Source organism: Mustela erminea, chromosome 1 (genome assembly GCF_009829155.1).
Source record: "Mustela erminea isolate mMusErm1 chromosome 1, mMusErm1.Pri, whole genome shotgun sequence".
Classification (NCBI taxonomy): Eukaryota; Metazoa; Chordata; class Mammalia; order Carnivora; family Mustelidae; genus Mustela; species Mustela erminea.
The window spans coordinates 154701310-154720198 of record NC_045614.1 but is presented as its reverse complement, the minus strand read 5'-3'; the positions used below and the strand labels follow the sequence as shown (position 1 = coordinate 154720198).

Below are 18889 nucleotides of genomic sequence, written 5' to 3'. Positions count from 1 at the left end.
TTTGTAGATATTATCTCATTTAATTCTCATTCAGAACTATTTTTTTTTTTATTTTTATTTTTATTTTTATTTTTTTTTTTTTAAAGATTTTATTTATTTATTTGACAGAGAGAGAAATCACAAGTAGGCGGAGAGTCAGGCAGAGAGAGAGAGAAGCAGGCTCCCGCTGAGCAAAGAGCCCGATGCGGGGCTCGATCCCAGGACACTGAGATCATGACCCGAGCCGAAGGCAGCGGCTTAATCCACTGAGCCACCCAGGCGCCCCAGAACTATTTTTTTTTTTTAAAGATTTTATTTATTTATTTGACAGAGAGAGAAATCACAAGTAGGCGGAGAGTCAGGCAGAGAGAGAGAGAGAAGCAGGCTCCCGCTGAGCAAAGAGCCCGATGCGGGGCTCGATCCCAGGACACTGAGATCATGACCTGAGCCGAAGGCAGCGGCTTAATCCACTGAGCCACCCAGGCGCCCCCAGAACTATTTTTATGACCCCCAGTTTACAATGAGGATCTGGGACAGCAGGTAATCTGCTGCTAAGAGGCAGATCTCAGATTCCTGCCCTGCTGCTCTCTGGGGCTTGGTGTGCATTGGGCACCACTGACTTCTGGCCTAGGCATCTGCTCTGCTTTGGTTTCCCAGTGCATCACAGCCTCGTGGAGTTTTACTTGCAGGAGCCAAGGAACAAGGACACCCTCATCTCTGTCACCTTCCTGAGCAGCAATATTACTTCCTTGGTCAAGATCACCATGTACGTAAGTGTCCCTGCTCACTCACACACACACACACACCCCTCCCATGACAGCCCTGTGTGCTTACTGGGGATGGCCCGAGCCCATCAGGCTAGAGGTGGGGTGAGGGCAGTACCTACGACAGATGCACCCACAGACACATGCTGGGAACTGTCCCAGGTTCAGGATCAGTAGTGAATCCAAGGATGGTGTATTTAGATAATACCAGAGGAGGCCGGTGAGAGAAGTAATGGGATGTCTTCAGGGCTAGTAAGAACATGAGAATTGGGTCCCTGATAGGAAACACTAGTCATGGAAATCCAGGAAGGGGGTATCAGTGATGTCAGCAAGTAGGAGGACCTCAGCCACTAGCCCAGGGAGGGCTGACCAGAGCCTGGGAAACACCTACTCCTGGAAAGTGGGTGTGGTACTGGGTGAGTTCCTAGAACTGAATCGCAGGCAGAGGGTCAGTTAGCAAGTGAGTACGAGGAGAGCAGGGCTTGAGGCCATGTGGCTAATCCTTAGAACCAGGCTGAGCATTTCCTTCCCTTGGGGGCACATTTGGGTCTACCAGCTGGCAGATGTTATCTTGACGCTAACAGGAGTCATCGTGAGGTGGGAAGATAGAGAACTTCAACTATAGGGAGGCTCAAGGCCGGCAAGGGAGATGAACCCAGCAGCAGACGTGCTTGTCTCTTTAAAAAGCAACTGGTCATGGGGCACCATCCTGCCCTGGGCCTGAGGGGTGGGTCATGTGGGGCAGGTGTCTTTATGATAATCACCTGTGACCATCAAAGAATAACCACTCCTAAAAAGTAAGCAAGCCACTGAAGGTGTTTTCAAGAGAGATGTTAAAAGGATTTAAGTTTCCTGGCTAGCTTTCTATAAAAGTCCAGCCCTGGAGGCCCTCGTTGGCAACCCTGTCTGGACCCCTCTCACTCTTGAGAGCTTTTTCTGTTTCTTCACTTAATAAACTTCTATTGCTTGTGGGGCCTGGGTGGCTCAGTCGTTAAACATCTGCCTTCAGCTCAAGTCATGATCCCAGGGCCCTGGGATTGAGCCCCGCATCAGGCTCCCTGCTCAGTAGGCAGGAAGCCTGCTTCTCCCTCTCCCACTCCCCTTGCTTGTGTTCCCTCTCTCACTGTGTCTTTCTCTGTCAAACAAGCAAACAAACAAAAAACCCCAAAACAAAAAACCCAAAAGTTCAAATAAACTTCTATCTCTTTACTAAAAATAAGATAAAATAAAATAATAATAATAATAAAAAGCAACTGATTAGTTAATCATAAGCCAGCAGGAGCCAGTCTAATGAGAGGTTGCTGTCTCAGTCAGGGTCCAGTCCAGAAACCAGAGCCCAAGCCCGGAGTCCAAGAGAAGGAATTGAACCCAGGGAATTAATTACAAATGTGTAAGGAGAGCTGAAAACCCAAAAGGTTAGTGGGGAGGCAGTGCAGGGATCAGCAACAGGGAAGGGGCCAATGGCCTGTGGGGTTGTAGGAACAGAGCCCTGGTGGTGGTGGTGGTGGTCATGGTGTTGGTAGAGTGCCAGCTGGATCCACCGAGGGAGGGGGCTGCGTGGTGGGAGCCGGGAAATACAGCCCCTCTGGAATCACAGCCCGAAGTGGTCTCCCCACTAAGTGTGCCTCCTGCAAGTTAGACCTCGCTGGGACCTGCCGGCAGGGGAGCCTGAGACGTGTGGGTTGCGAGGGGCAGGATGAAGCACAAACATGCAAACACAGGAATGAGTAGTGCATGTGCACGGATGTGTCCAATTGTCCACAGCGGTGGGTGTCAGGAGAACAGATAAGACAGAGCCAGACCAAGGCTGAGAAGGTGACGTTTGAGTAGTAATTCGCAGGAGTTACCCAATGGAGGGTTGGTGAGAATGCAGCCCAGGAGCAGGAGCGGAGAGCAGGGGGGAAGCACTGGGAGAGAAGGCTGGGGCGGGGGCGCAGCTCAGGGCCAGACCGTGCGAGGTTTGAAGGACCGATTAGGGATTTTGGTTTTTATCTCGAGAGCAGTTTGGGAGCCAGTGGGACTTTGAAGCAGAAAAGTGACTGGATCAGATTGGAATTTGGAAAGATTCCTCAGGCTGCAGCGTTAGACATTAATTGTACTAGCAGGGGAGACGGATTTCCGCCCAGAGGAGCACACTTCTGGACTCCCATACACCCTGCCACCAGCCAGGGCTCCGGCTCACACAGGCCACAGAGAGAGAGGGAGGGTGGGCAGGCAGGATCCCAACACAGACCTTCATGTGCCCACCTAAGTCTTGCAGATAATAGCTGAATAATTTTCAGTAGATCAGTCTGAGGTCGTGTTATTTCCACCAGGTGTTTTCATTGCTTCTCCTGTGCTTTGGTAGATGAGATGAAGCTAGCAGGAGTCAACACAATGACACACAACTGGCCTCTGGTTAGAATCACCAGAAGAGCAATAAACCCCACTGACCCCTCCCCAGCCAAGCCCCGCCCCAGGTCAATTACTGCTGAGTCTCTGGATGTAGCCTCAACCACTACACTTTTAATTAAAGGATTTTTTTTAAAGAATGTATTTATTTATTTGACAGAGATCACAAGTAGGCGGGAGTGGAGGCAGGCTCCCTGCTGAGCAGAGAGCCATCCCAGGACCCTGGGATCATGACCTGAGCCACCCAGGCGCCCCTCAACCGCTACACTTTTTAAAAAGCCCCCCAAGTGATTGGAAGGGACGTCCACAGATTATTTCTTCCTTCTCCCCAAAGCTATTTTTGTTTTACTCTTTTGTAGAAGACTCAGAACGTGGCTATCTTTAATTCCTTGGTTTTTGTTTTTGTTTTCCTTTTTGCAGAATAGAAATCGAAAAAAAGGAGGGGGGTTTATGTGTGGTCTTTCCCTACTTTCTATAGCTTTGTGAACCCCCAGGATTTCCTTCTAATTAGAAAATTTACCCAAATCAAGTCCTTAGGTTGCAGAAAAAATAAAAATCAGACCTGAGAGAAACCTAGTGACCCTCGGAGAAGTAAGAGAACTCGGGTTTATTTTACTCTGGCAGACCCAGACCTGCTCACCCTGGAGATTCTGGGCCCGGGGAAGCAGGGTTATAGAGCTTTTTATAGGGGAGTGCAGGGGTTCGGGTTCCAAGGGCTGGGGGCGGGGGAGGCTGCTTTAAATGGGAACAGTGCAGGGAGCCTGTGGCGGGATGCCTGTTTACAAAAGCAGAAAGGGCTGGTTATCTCTTGCTCTACCCACAGAGATAGTAACTCTCTATCTGCTGGCCTTCTGGGCCTGGACCTGCTCTGGCTAATTTTCCTCTTCAAGGTCACTCACAGCATCCTTCATACCCTGCTAGTTTGTAACTAGCTGCTGTAATCCATGCAGCTTCTTAAAAGAAAAAATCTTATTTTGTCCCCCCTTTGACATATTCCAAAACACTTCTTAAATTAAAAAACAAAAACAAAAACAAACCAGGAATAGCTTTTAAAGTCATATAGATTCTTCCTCAAAAGAAAAAAAAGCAAATTATATGACTAACCTGAGGTTAAAAAGGACACGAAGAAGACATTTTCTCACTCCAAGAAGCCAGAAAGGAAAGAGAAACCATGTGGTTGAGCCATGTACCCCTGTTCGATGATCCCCAACACCCCCTGCTCTCCTCATCTTTCTACAGGCCCCACTGCTTCTGAGCCTGGAGAGGCTGTGGGCTCGACACAGGAGGCAAGTGCCTTCTCTGCACCCCAGGGTTTTGCTCAGTTTGGTGAAATCCCAGCAGGCTTCCTTGCTCCACACCCGAATCTTGTCTTTGTCACCTCTCTAGATTGGTCACTTCATACTCTTTCCATCTTGAGCCAAGAGAGACCTGAATTTTGCTTTCACTCTGGGTCACTTAGGTTGCAGTCGAGGCATACCTAACCCTGTGGGTCAGGCTCATGGCTAGTGTGTGGGGGAGCCGGAGATTAGACACAGGGCGTGTGACTCCAAAGCCACACAGTTGGCAGGAGACAAATCCTGGGTACCACGCCAGCTCTGTCTGGTTTCAAGATCCGTTTTTTGTTTGTTTGTTTGTTCCCATCCACACATCCAAGCTCGGCCTAGTTCACACAAAATTTATGGAGCTTAATGCCCTAAAAGAAGGCTGTACTTCTAGTAGGTAGATCTGAAAGTGAAGATCTTCTCCAATTTGAAATCTAAAAACACAGAATTTTTTTCCAGATATGAAAATCCAAGAGCTATTATTTTGCTGTCATGTCCACTTGTTTGCTTTCAAAAATCAACAACTACTTTCTGAACTATGTTAAAGCTGTGAGTATATGCACAGGGGGCTGGTGAGTATGATACAAGGGATTTCTTTTTTTTTAAGATTTTATTTATTTATTTGAGAGATCACAAGTAGGCAGAGAGGCAGTCAGAGAGAGAGGAGAGAGGAGGAAGCAGGCTCCCTGGCTGAGCAGAGAGCCCGATGTGGGGCTCGGTCCTAGGACACTGGGATCATGACCTGAGCTGAAGGCAGAGGCTTTAACCCACTGAGCCACCCAGGCGCCCTGATACAAGGGATTTTGATCCCCACCATCAAGGAGTTCTTTTGTGCATGACAGCTGAACAACACTACTAGCAGGAGCCAAGGGGGAAGCAAAGGCCAAATGTGCTTGGGTAGCTTAATTTCCCTTTCCCTTGCAGACCTAGACAGGAACTCCAGGGGAAAGGAGTCATAGCTCATGCCAACCCTCAGTGCCAGATAAACCAAGTGAAACTCAAGTTTCATTCTTCCCACCGAGTTTGGAGAAAAGACCGGACTACCATTGTTGGGAAGTTCTGCACTGCTCCTTTGCCGGTCAATGACAAGTAAGCCCCAAATCTACCCCAACCCATCCCTCCCCACCCCACCCCACCCTACCCCACTCCGGCACACCCATAGGACCAATACTGACCTTAGATGTGACATTTGTTGAGGTGCAATCTCATCACAGTGGTTAGCTTCCTCAATGAAGAGATGACAAAGACCCAGCATTTTCTTGAATTTCCTATGAGGCCATCTTGGGTTGGAGGTGTTAGAAAGCCAAAGAGGGTGGAGAATAGCTGGGGTGGGGGTGAGGAACAGAGAGAGAGCGCACACCCCTTCACCACTTTCTCCATAGCCAGATACTCCCTGGATTCTCCCAGACTTAATTGTTTTCTTTAACTCTTTAAAAAAATAATTTACATTATTTTTAAGTGTATAATTCAGTAGTATTAAGTACATCCATACTGTTGTGCAACAATTATCACTTTCAACTTCCCATTCCCACTTCAATATAAGAAACTTCATTTTATCTGATATACAGCTGGATAACTTTATATATAAATATAGAACCTATTTTGTATATGTCTTATTTAGTTTCTATGTATGATTTTATTGGAACAAAGATTTTTTTTTTTTAAGATTTTATTTATTTTATTTTGTTTATTTATTTGACGGACAGATATCACAAGTAGGCAGAGAGGCAGGCAGAGAGAGAGGCCCCTCCTGTGCCTCTAGCAGGGATTGATACTGTTCTTAACACCTTTGGGCACGTGGAGGACAGGAGTAGTAGACTCCTAGATGGATAGTAGTAGACTCCTATAATGGATGATCGTAGACTTCCTTCACCTGACATTATGGGTTCACAAGAGCCCACGACTCCTAGCCCTCTCTCCTGACTAATCACGAGCCTGCCCTGAGGGTATATACCTTCTTGTTGCTCTTCTGTTACAGCAAGAAGATTGTCTGCTTACCTGAGCCAGTGACCTTACAAGCAAGTGTGACTGTTTCTTTTGACCTGAAAATAACATGTGTGTAGTATAAGCCTGGATGAGATACATCCCCCTGGATTTCAGAGGAGGTTGGGGAGCTATGTTCAACTTATTCTAGGCCATTACTACTATAAGGAAGGCAAAATTTTTTTTTTCCCCATATTAACCACTTTAGAGGGGACAGATAACTCATCTAGTGGAGCCTTGTCTCTAATAGCAATTTGAACAGCCTTACACAAATACCATTTCAGCTTTTCTATTCATATTTAACTGCAATAGCCCCATATCCTTGAACATCTGTATCTAGGATTCAATAAAACATTCAAAAATGCTTTTTAAAAAAAATAATAAACTACCATGGAATATCTGAATGATTTGTTTTATTAGAATGGAATTCTGTTATGTACAAAAATGACTGTCTATAGGATTGGAGAAAATAATGGAAACTGAATTCTCTGTACTAAAATAGCAATTGAAAAGAAGTTCTTGGAAAAAGAGAGGGGAGGGAAGGCAGGGAGGATCTTCCATCTGGAAGATCCCTTACCATTGCCTCCTCTGGGTATCTGGAAGGTTTTGGGGATCAGAGAGATCTTTTGAGAATAGAAGTGGATTTTCTTTGGGTCGGTGTTTCCCCAACTTTGTTATAAGTTACCTCGCATCAGCATAGTCCAGCAAGAAACAGATGATGTGCTCAAATTGGGTAATTTGCGGAGAATTTAATAACAAGACTGTTGACAAAGGTGTTGGTAGGAAGTGGAAGGACCACAAAGGATAGCGCAGTTCCCTGGGGCCAGGGGCCCTGGCAGCTGCTACTGTGCTAGGTCTGAAGAGGCAAGAGGGAAAAGCACCGGAATCCCGAGACTGAGAGGGGCTCTTTTTTTTTTTTTTTAAAGATTTTATTTATTTATTTGACAGACAGAGATCACAAGTAGGCAGAGAGGCAGGCAGAGAGAGAGGAGGAAGCAGGGTCCCCGCTGGGCAGGGAGCCCGATGTGGGGCTCGATCCCAGGACCCTGAGATCATGACCTGAGCTGAAGGCAGAGGCCCTAACCCACTGAGCCACCCAGGCACCCCTGAGAGGGGCTCTTGACCTTCAGCCAAGGGACACAGTCACGGGGCAGCAGTCCTTCAGGGAGGGGACCTGCTTGTGCTCCCCATTGAATGACAAGATCCAGAAGCCAGAAAGTAAGAGGCATGCTGTTGTGAGCCCGGGGGTAGAGCAGGACAGGGAGGGCTGGAGAGTGGCTGTGCTAGGGGTGAGGAACTGAAATAGCACATACCCCTTCACCACTCTCTCCACAGCCAGGTACTCCCTGAATTCTTCTAGACTTAATCGTTTTCTTTAACTCTTTAAAACATCATTTTAATCATTTTTAAGTGTATAGTTCAGTAGTCTTAAGTACATCCATACTGTTGTACAACCATTAACCACTTTTCTTCTCCCGAACTTTTTCATCTTCCCTAGCTGAAACTGTATCCCCATTAAACAGCTGCTCATTGCCTCTCCCCACAGCCCCAAGTAATCACTATTCTACTTTCTATCTTTGTGATTTCTACCCTTCTAGAATACCTCATACAATTACACAGTATTTGCCCTTTTGTATCTGGCTTACTTCACTTGGCATAATGTTTTCAAGGTTCACCCATGTTATAGCATGTGTCAGAATTTCCTTCCTTTTCAAGGGTGAATAATATTCCATTGTATGTACAGTCCACATTTAGTTTATGGATTCATCCCTCCATGGACACTTGGGTTACTCCATGTTTTGGCTATTGTGAATAATGCGGCTGTGAACATAGGCATGCAAATATCTGTTCAAGACTTTAAAAAGAACCTAAATAAATGTGCTTTGAAAGAAACTGCTACTTGCTGACTCATGCACCATAGTAAAGGCAGGAAAATGACATAACCCACAGGCTGCAAATGCTTTCCTTGAGCCGACTGCCTCATCAGACTAGAGAGCTCAGGCCTTTCTCCAGGCTGCAGAAATGCAGCGAGAAGATAGGGGATGCACTGTGAATACTAACCTACCTGCTTTATTTTCCGCACCGTCCACCATGGTCAGTAGGACCAATAACATGTCTGAAGAAACTTGCCCCAATATACAGGTTTAGAGTTCATTTTTATTTTTCAAAATCTAAAATCCCTCTTCCTTTTACTTCCACCCTCCTCCACCCGGGATCCAGGCAAGAACCTCCCTGGAGACAGGCCCACCCCACCTGGAGCTGTGTTAAGGCTGCACTTCCTGTTCCTTGCAGCTCATTTGCCATCTTGGGAGATACCGCGTAGCACATAGCGCTTCCTTGGCTTTTCCTACAGCTTATCGATTTGAAGTGTGTGCAAATTATGCTTCTACGATCAAAATTGCATTACGTGATGCTGATTGGGATTACACGGACCTGACCTGTTTTTCCTTGTCCTCATACTTTCAGTTTTGCTTTTGGACACACCCTTGTGTTACTTTGCTAATAGCTTCGTACGTTAAAGTGCCATTAGACTCTCCCACATTTGATTTTCCTGCCCATGGGAAACTTTAGGTCATCACCTTAAATGAATAACCAGTTTCCCTTATCACAAGTTAATACAATGAGAACATAATGTTTAAAATTTCAACAAGAGACTGTGGCTTGCTGAAGGCTCTACACGCCAGGCCTGTCTTTTTCTTTTTAAAAAGAGAAGATCAGGGGCGCCTGGGTGGCTCAGTCCGTTAAGCGGCTGCCTTCAGCTCAGATCATGATCCCAAGGTTCTGGGATCGAGTCCCACATCAGGTTCCCTGCTCAGTGGAGAACCTGTTTCTCCCTCTCCCTCCGCCTGCCTCTCTGCCTACTTGTGTTCTACCTGTCAAGTAAATAAATAAAATCTTTTAAAAATAAATAAATAAAAAATAAAGAGAAGATTGGTAAATACAAGAGAGATGTCAAAACCAGACTAAGGCCAGAGACTTTCTTCTGTATGTAATCAGCGAACTGATAGAAAATGAAAACAGAAATAGCCATCTCACCATGAGATTTAATGTTATTTAAAGCCAGGTCTATGTGCTACCTTAAACCACCTTGCCCAGCAGCCCACACTTCTGGAAGCCCGGCTTTAAGTAGGTAGGGCATGGGTGGATGAAGGGAGAGGTAACAGGGAATTCTGCTTGAGAGCAAGGCAAGAGTGTGGGTCTTATCTCCACACCCACGTCGGTCACAACCTCTTTGAAAATCTTTTCAAGGACAGAGACTATTACAGAAGTAATTCACTTCAGAAGTCAGCTTGTGCCCTTATGTGGTACTACAAACATGCTTTCCAGACTCTTCTTCTCTCTGGTCACCCTACCCTGAATATGTTCAGTTTGTGCCATAATTCCAGGACTAGGCTCGATATCATAGTCCTTCCTCCCACAGAATACACCAGGAGTACATTTTCACATGTTCCTCATTATAATCCTCCAGTAATTCAGCCCAAGAGTCACTTGAGGGAAACTATAGAGTCTATATTTTTATGGTCTATATTCTTATTTTATATTTTTAAAGAGTCTATATTCTATTGTATCCAGCTGACTTGCTTTCATGTGGAGTAGATTTTTTGAACCTGAATGAACTATTCATATAACCTAATTCCTTTCCATATTATTGTTGTAGTCTCTCCAACCCATCAGGAATTTCTTTTTTTCCCTCCCCTAGACTCTTAACTATAGAGAACGAACAGACTGTCACCAGAGGGAAGAGGGGTGGGGGGATGGGTGAAACAAGTGAAGGGGATTAAGATTACACTGATCTTGATGAGCTCGAGAAATACACAGAATTGCTGAACCACTCTATTGTACACTGAAACCAATTTTGTACACTGAGACACTGTATGTTAACTATACGGGAATTAAAATTTTAAAAAAAATTTATGGTCCCATGGTCAGAGGCATGCTGAACATCCCCTCCAAAGAGAAAGACAAACTATTACACCTTTCACCAGCTACAATGAAGATGGAGGCCCAAGGCCAGGTAGTTGTCTCTGGGTTCTGGAGGCATCCAGAATTCTTTGATGGCCCATATCCAGAGTAAGGAGAGCAGTGGCTGGATCTGAGACCTATAAAACAGGAAAGGGCTCTGCAACCAGTCAGGACTGCAAGGCAAGCAGCCTCCCCTGTTTGAGTCACATGACTCGGTGGATCCCCTGGTATTATCAGTGGTAGGAAAATCTGCTGTGTGAAGTTTGTGGCAAGCCCCACTGAAAAAAAATCACAACACACATCCCTGAGGTTTAGGAAAAAGACCATGCCTTCCAGAAGAAAAAAAAAAAAAATTCCCTGTCTGGAATTTCTTATATTCTGATTTTACCATTAAGAACATTTAGTTCCCGCCCCTGAGCTTTGTGTAATTTTTATATATTTATCTACATATAGATAGACATATGTGTACATTTATCTATGACATTTTTATAGACCCTGGTTTTTTAATTATAGACGAGAACTTGAAAGGAGAAGGTGAAGGGTGAACCCCTACCTCTAGAAGCTTCCTTAAGAAGAATCAATACCCTGGGTCTGACCTTCGCATATATTTCTAACTCATATTTATCTTGACTATTCACACATTATGAGAAAAGTTTCAGTACTTTATATCTACAATGATCCCCTGATTTGAGGGAAAGAGAAAGGAGAAATAATATGATTAATTGAGTTTTAGCATGACTTAATTCCCAGAAGCCCATGTAGGCTCTCCTACTAATTGCTACTTCATTTCCTAAGTATATGCAAGCGATGCCGTTTAGTGATTTGTTCCTGGACTTTGCTGATAACACGCCAAGCTTCCTAGGAATGTCTGCTTTCCCTCTTTTTGGTCATTGAAGCAAATGTATTTGCCCACTATCTTCTAACTTCTTTTCTATGGGATTATTCGGTGATCCCCAAACAAAGAGCTCAGTTACCCTACAAGGTCTTTCTACAGCAAGACTGTGATTCAGGGTCTGGGTACCAGGATTTACTTAAAGCAGCTGAGTGATCTCTTCTCAATCTTGGCCTTCAGATTAATTTCCAAACAAAACACCTCCTCTACATTATTATGTATATTTTTGAAACTAAAAAAATCAAAAGACGTTCATTTTAACAAGTCAAACTATAGACATATGGATGCCATTGTCCTGAGGTTACTAGACATATATACATCCTTCTACACATTTCTCCATGCAGATGCAAATATATACACACGATGCTTTTTATTTTTTTAACAAAAATGAAATTATAGCACACCTATCGCTCTGCAATTTTTCTTTGTCAATAACATATTATGACCATCCCTCCTATTAGACATAGATCCAGTTTACTCACTGGATGTGTATCCACAGTATGGATCTGCCGCAAGTTGGTCAACCATTTTCTTTGTGATGGGTATTGGGGTTATTTCAACTACAAATGATGCCACAATAGATATTTTGTACATCTCTTTCCTATATTGGTACCTCCATTTCTATATGGTAGATTCCTGTGTGAGAATTGCTAGGTCAACAGATACAGCGAAAGGTCAGTAGTGCTGGATTACTTTCTAAAAATGTCAAACCAATTCACAAACTCTGACAAAGGTTCAAAGAGAAGGCTTTCTTGCAATTACTTATTCAAGTATTTGTCCTTCTAAGATAAGTTACTCGAATCCCCAAATATCTCCTCTGGAGTTCCCTTGTGGTGTACAACTCATTCCAAGTTGACCGACTCCTACCCATCTGTGGACCTGGAATGACACTTTCCTTCAGAACTAGAGGGACCAGAGATTTTGTTACCTTTTAAAAATGGCCTTCGGAGCGCCTGGGTGACTCAGTGGGTTAGGGCCTCTGCCTTCGACTCAGGTCATGATCCCAGCGTCCTGGGATCGAGCCCCACATCGGGCTCTCTGCTCTGCAGGGAGCCTGCTTCCTCCTCTCTCTCTCTCTCTCTCTCTGCCTGCCTCTCTGATCTCTGTCTTTCAAATAAATAAATAAAATCTTTAAAAAAAAAATTAAAAAAAATAAAAATGGCCTTCATTCAGACACCATAGTCTCTCAACAGTGAAACCACGGGGAGGGGGGAGCTATAAAGAAGTTTTAAAAAATAACAGCTTATTTTTCATGATTAAAAATTCAATTCACCTGAAAAAATTTCAGCCAATACAGAATGTTGAGAAAGAGAAAGTGAAAAACTAAAACTCCCTGAGCATTTAGTAAGTGCCAGGTAGTGGCACTTACTAAATGCCCTATATATAAATTCCCTATATATAAATTACCTCATTAATTTTCCCAGCAATTCCGTGTGTTACCTCACTTTACATATGAGGACAAAAGGGAGAGGGAAGTTAAGCAACTCACCCATGGTCATGCAGCTAGTAATGGATGGAATTAGCATTCACACCAAGACACATGTGTCCAGAACCTGGGCTCTAACCACCACATAATACAGGTTAGCCTGCTCAAGATGGTTTCTAGCACTTGCATCCACATGTCCTATTGAAATAGAAATTCCTCAGTCCAGCCCCACTCTGCCTAACTGAAATTATCTGCCATGTTCCCCAGTGTGCTGAAGCCAGTATCCCCCTAAAACATACCGTGGATGACGTCTGCTCCATGCCTTTGCGCCTGCTGCCCCCACCATCACCCTCAGACTCTACCAGGTGTTCGGGGTGCACTTCCAGTTTATCTCCTGCAGGAAGGCTGGCCATCAATATGTCATTTCAGTCAGTAGCTATGCTGCCTTGCAACGGTGGTCAACAGTTTACTGCATGCATGCCAGCCTTCTATAGAGAGATTGGAAGGTCTTTAAAGGCAGACATGGGTTTTCTCTCTCTGTGGGTCCTCCACATTGTAAGCATGCAATAAAAGCTTCTTGAATGGAATTAAAGACGGCATCCCAATGATGTAGACGAAAGCAAAGAGAGATCAGGCTTAACTGATCTGAGAGGCTTAACTCTAACAAGGGGTTGGTGTCTTTTCATTAGTATCAGGATGGCCTTCATTTATTCATTTTGTTTTCACATTTCGCATGTAGTGTTACATTTTAACCTTTAAAAGCTTGAGCCCCACATTGGGTATAAAGATTACTAAAAAATAAAATCTTAAAAAAATCTCCACAGGAGGAAGCTCTGGGCATATAAAAGGAATTATATTGCAACATGAATCTCGTCAAATTGGTGAAGTCTCACCCAGCCCTTCCTTGCCTTGTTCAGTGGTCCTAAGTGACCTTCTCAGACAGACAGAGATATACTGCTGCCCAGCCTTCAACATACCTCTGACCTCACTCGTGGGCACTCTCAGGCTGTGGGGTGACCATCACAGCCCCATCTTTACCCCAGAGAGGCTGGCTTCTTTCTCTCAGAGGGGAGCCTGAGGGTGATGTGACCATCTCCACGCTTGAGTTCTTCCATTCCCCAGGCCCTAAAATCCTCCCTATCTTCAGTATTCACCCTTCATTTGTGAAGCCAAAACACTTTGCTTTATGGGACCATCCAGTGTCCTGACAACAGCTCAAACTCAACCCATCCAAAATCAACTCAACATCTCCCCTGAAGCTGTTCCTCTTCTCCTCAACGGTAATAGCCACAACACCATCATCCAACATCCAGGCTTGAAGCCTGAGTCATCTTTGGTTCAGAATGCTGTAATGCTCAAAAAAGTCACCATCCTCCTTTCTCCCTCCCAATACCTTACTTACACTGAGACACCATGTCTCTCAATTTCTTCAAAATGTGTCTGATATTTGTCCTTTCCTCTGTATTCTCTCAGACTTGTGGTAAGGCCCTGGATTAGTCAACAAGCCACAGAGTGTCAGAGGAGGAAATCGTAGCCCAGAAAGATGGAGGGAATCACCTGAGGTCAAACAGCCACTAGAGAAGCAGCACAGCCACTCTCCCGTTCATATTGGCCTTTCAAGCCCGCACTGCCCTTCTGCTGGATTTTAATAACTCGAAGTGACTATTCATTCCCTGTGAAAGGTGAGCTTTAGTAACTTTTTGGAGGTTAACAAGAGGCAGTGTTTATCTGGAAGTAAATTCCTGTTACTACCTCAAAGCTCTGAGTCTTTCCCATCTATCCAGACCTGTGCCAGTATAAACAGATTCTTATTTTGGACAGAACCAGAGGGTGGAGAGGTAGAAAGAGATCTCGGTGAATATCCAGGGAAGGAGAGCTCCCTATGTGAGCGCCTTTCTTCACGGCCCTGGGATCAGGCCACGTCCAGTGAAAAGACCCCTTCTCTTTTTCAGTTACCAGCCCTTACAACTGTACAACTTCTGGAGTTCACTCAGCCCTCCTGGTCTGGACTCCAACCTCACAATCATTCCTTCTCACTCTCAGCCCTGGGTTCGTTTCAGAAGCTGCCCTGCGCTGTATTTCTTCTCTGGGGAGTACAAGGAAATGGGCACAGCTGGAGATACATGATCCCCCAAACCAGAATGTTCATTCTTTTTTTTTTTTTTCTAAAGATTTTATTTATTTATTTAACAAACAGAGATCACAAGTAGGCAGAGAGGCAGGCAGAGAGAGAGGAGGAAGCAGGCTCCCTGCTGAGCAGAGAGCCCGATGCGGGGCTTGGTCCCAGGACTCTGGGACCATGACCTGAGGCGAAGGCAGAGGCTTTAACCCACTGAGCCACCCAGGCGCCCTGTTCATTCATTTATTCATTCATTCATGCACTCATGTGGCAAACCTTCATTGTAAGCCTACTACGTGCCGGGCACTTTTCTGATGGCAAACCTCTTAATAATAACTAAAACATATCGAATGCTTACTAATGCCAGGCATGGTTTTAAGTCTCATCAAACTCTCACTGCAACCTATGAGAGAGAGTCTTCCTTTATTGCCAGTTTACATATGAACAAGCTGGGGTACAGAGCAGTTAGGTAACCAGACAATGAAAGTGGGGGGCTGTAATTTGAACCTGGGGCGTCTAGCTCCAAAACTTTGTTTTCTGAGCCCTATGCTATGTTGATAGGGCATCCTAAGTCAATCAATGTCTATTTATGTCATCCCTATCTCCTTCTTGTTTTTTTAATGTGATTTGCTGGCAGTGGCAAGGTGTCTGGCCCTGTTGCATTAAAGTGGGTTTTACTGGGTCAGGTAGAATAACACAGCATAAATAGGACGGTTTAAAAATATGTGTTTATATGTGTGATGAAGAAATGACAGCTGTTCAAATAATTTGAGACTTCCAGGAGGTGAAAAAGGAGAAGAGAAATAGAAGGTATACGGTGAAGAGCGAGGGATCAGGTTACAAGAAACACAGTTCAGGGAAAAGAGAAGAAACCACACTGGAGAAATTAGTGGTGAGCAACGTGGGTGAGCAACGTTCCCGCTTCGGGGAGGGGCAGGCAAGCGGAGTAAGCAGTCTACTGGCAGGAGACGCGCGGCAACAGGCCTGAGCTCCTCAGCCGGGCCTGGAGAAACCACACAGAAAGGATCTCCTTCCTCAGTCACACATGAGTCAAAGACAAAGTGTCCTAGCTTGAATGGGGACAGAAGAAAAGAACACTGGAAGGTGGAACTAGAAGTTTCTAAAATCCTAATCTGACCCCGTGTTGAAATGTTCAGCGGCTGAGTTTCACAAAGATCTAACACTTACCAACTAAATGGCAGGCACACGGCACTGTGTAAGGTGCTGGGACCAGGGCAGTGAGTAAGAACCCGCGCAGCCTTCAAGCACCAGGAGAGGAAGTCTGGAGGGAGATGAGAGCTGAGGGAGGTGGTCCCAGCGGACTCAGAGTCCTGGAGGGACAGGTTAATGCTGACAGAGGTGGGGCAGATGGCAGGGACAGTGTGGGAGGGGAGGAGACATTTGTACTAGCCTGGACAGATGAATAGGACTCAGAGCAGAGGGTTGGTTGGGCCGAGGGCAATTCCAGGCTGTTGAGCAACCGTCAGTTGGCAGTCGATAGTCGGCAATCACGTGCTATGCGGAAAACGACTCTTGGTAAGGATCACGTCAAAGAGGTGAACCAAAAGTGAAATAAAATCCTGTGATTTCCAGGGAAATTTCTGAGTGGGAGACATGTGTTAATATATGACTTCTATGCCAATTAGAAGTGAAACCCCTGAGAGCATTGTTCACATTTTTCAGTGAAGATTTGTAGGGGAGGCTGTAGGAAACTAGGGTGTCGAGAATAAATGGAGAAGAAGATGCAGAACCTCTAAGATGAATTTGATTCCTCTCCCAGGAAGTTCTCCCCAGGCTGTCTCTCAGGTGTCTGCCTCTCTGTTGCCGACACCATCCTATGTTCTGGCCCTTGGTACCTCCCAACCTTACTGACCATTTCAATGGCCAACATTGTTCTCCTGGCTTCATATTCTCAAGTCTTTCAGAACGTGAACATATATGAAATGGCTATATGCTGCCAGCCTCCATGGGATGCTCTCAATGCAACCTCCCTCAGCACTGCTCTGGGATGCACCATTTTCCTGCTCACTTCCTACTGCCTTTTGATGAGAGCTCAGATTCCACACCTGGTCACTGAGAGCCATTGGTTCTCTTCTCCAGCTGTGCTTTCCTTATACCTTCCAGCCTTGGGTCTTTGACTCAATTATTTCTTTCCCCTTGATTGCTTCTGCCTTGTTTAACTCCTTCAAGGCACGGCTCAAAGTCCGCTTCATCATGAACACCCCCTGATTCCAGAAACAGGAAGTGGTATCTTCTGCTGAACTTCTGTAAGTCATATAGTGGTTTTAAATGCTAATGTAATGTTTTCCACAATGGACTGACATAGGGCTTATTTGTATATGCGTCAGGGATCCAGCTACATCTGAAACTATTAATGGACCACAAGAAGCCTATTTATACAAGGACTGAGGAGTCTTCTGGGAAAACATTAATCCTTGGAGGAGTCAAGCCTTGGTGGGGGGTGGGGGAGAACATGGTGCCTATGATTCGTGTCTCTCCTTTGTAAAGCTCAAGTTCCTTCAGGACAGACACCATGATTGATTTACCTACCGAAGTATGTTGTGTCCAGTATAGTATTTGACAACAAGTGGATATTTAATAAGTATTCATGAGATTAAAGGGTATTTAGTATCTTCTTCTTAGAACAAATCTGACTCTCTGTCAGACTTTATTGGTGAAAATATTAAGCTATACCCCCCAAATTTTCTTTTCATGTGTATGCACCTCTTAGTGTGGGGTTAGTGTAGGAGGCTTACAAATTATGTCAAGAATTTTCCATAGACTGAGTAAGTAAGATGCCTTGTACCAACATGTCATGCTATATTTCAAATACATAAAGATGTATTGTGTCTAATTTTTAAAAATCTGCAAATTTATCTAAGAACCTTATAGGAATCCAGGTATCTTTTGCCATTCCATATACCATTAGATAATAAAAGCAGGTTTGACCTGCTTCTACCAGGTAAGGTCTATTCCTTTTAAAAACAAAGATGGTGTGCCTGGGTGGCTCAGGTGGGTTAAGCGAATGACTCTTGATTTCAGCTTAGGTCATGTTTTGGGGTCCTGGGATCAAGCCCTGCAATAGGCTTCACAATCAGGACAGAACCTGCTTGTGTCTCTCCCTCTGTTCTTCCTCTTGTGCATGCTCACTCTCTCTCTCAAATAAATAAAGTATTTTAAAACAAAACCAAAAACAATGGCACACATTAAAAGAATATCCCAACCTGTGAAGCCTCTGGTATGCATCACATGTATGTAACAATAGCCCTGGTTGGGTGGTCCTCATCCTCTAGCTTGAGGGGCGGCCAGGTAACACTGAGTCTCGGTTTACAATGCAGGAGCTTTTTTGTTGTTTGTTTATTGCTTTGTTCATTCTCCACAGTAGCCCCCAAGGGCTGACAAGAGAGCTATAAATTTCTCAAAATGGACAAGGGAGAACTACACTGTGAAATATAGAGGGAAGAGAAAACTCAAACAAGAAAAGAAATACACAGTGTAATTTCAGGGAGAAAAACTGAGAAAAGATCGTAAGAGCTCTGGGGAACACACTTAACAGTTCTATCGAGCACATAATTGGAATCCCAAAAGGAGAGGGAGGAGAAAATAAGACTCTGAAGAAAGTCCAAGCAGAACAAGGGGACAGAAGGTAACGGTGAGGTGAGTCGGTATTTTAGCTGGGATGGTGACAGGGGCTGATAACGGAATGGCCAGAAAAAGTCAGCCAGGAGAAGTTGGGAGGGATAAGCATTTCAGAGAGAAAACCCCCCTGTAAAGACCGTAATATAGAAAGAAGCTAGATATGCCTGACGGGCCCTCAAAAGCACAGTGTGGCTGAAACAGTATATATAAGAATGAGATCAGAATGTAATATAGCTGAAGGACAGGCAGGTAGGGCTTTCTGGCTTGTAAGCGGCCGGAAGAATAGGACTCGCCAATCATGCCTTTTGCTTCCTCACATTCGCCAGTCTCTTTAATCAGCAAAGCACAAAGTTGATTATTAAATGAGTCTGTGTGACTATCTTTAGTCAGTGGACTCTGGACAGAAGTGAT

At 44.7% G+C, this 18889-nt stretch overlaps 1 protein-coding gene across 9 annotated transcripts in view; it reads left to right on the top strand.

The window, feature by feature from the left end:
- The window catches only part of PLA1A (phospholipase A1 member A), a 36093-nt gene extending 19010 nt beyond the window's left edge, over positions 1-17083 (top strand). For 2 of the 9 annotated variants that reach the window (XM_032347734.1, XM_032347778.1), the window contains 3 exons: positions 637-745; positions 5381-5545; positions 6435-6843. In XM_032347734.1, coding sequence (XP_032203625.1) covers positions 637-745; positions 5381-5545; positions 6435-6519 — 359 coding nt within the window. In that variant the 3' untranslated portion in view covers positions 6520-6843. Of the gene's footprint in view, positions 1-636; positions 750-2053; positions 3283-5380; positions 5546-6434; positions 6844-8652; positions 9174-17029 lie in introns of those variants that run through there. The other 7 variants (XM_032347770.1, XM_032347742.1, XM_032347761.1 and 4 more) reach the window with 7 other exon arrangements.
- Positions 17084-18889: the final 1806 nt, after the last annotated feature.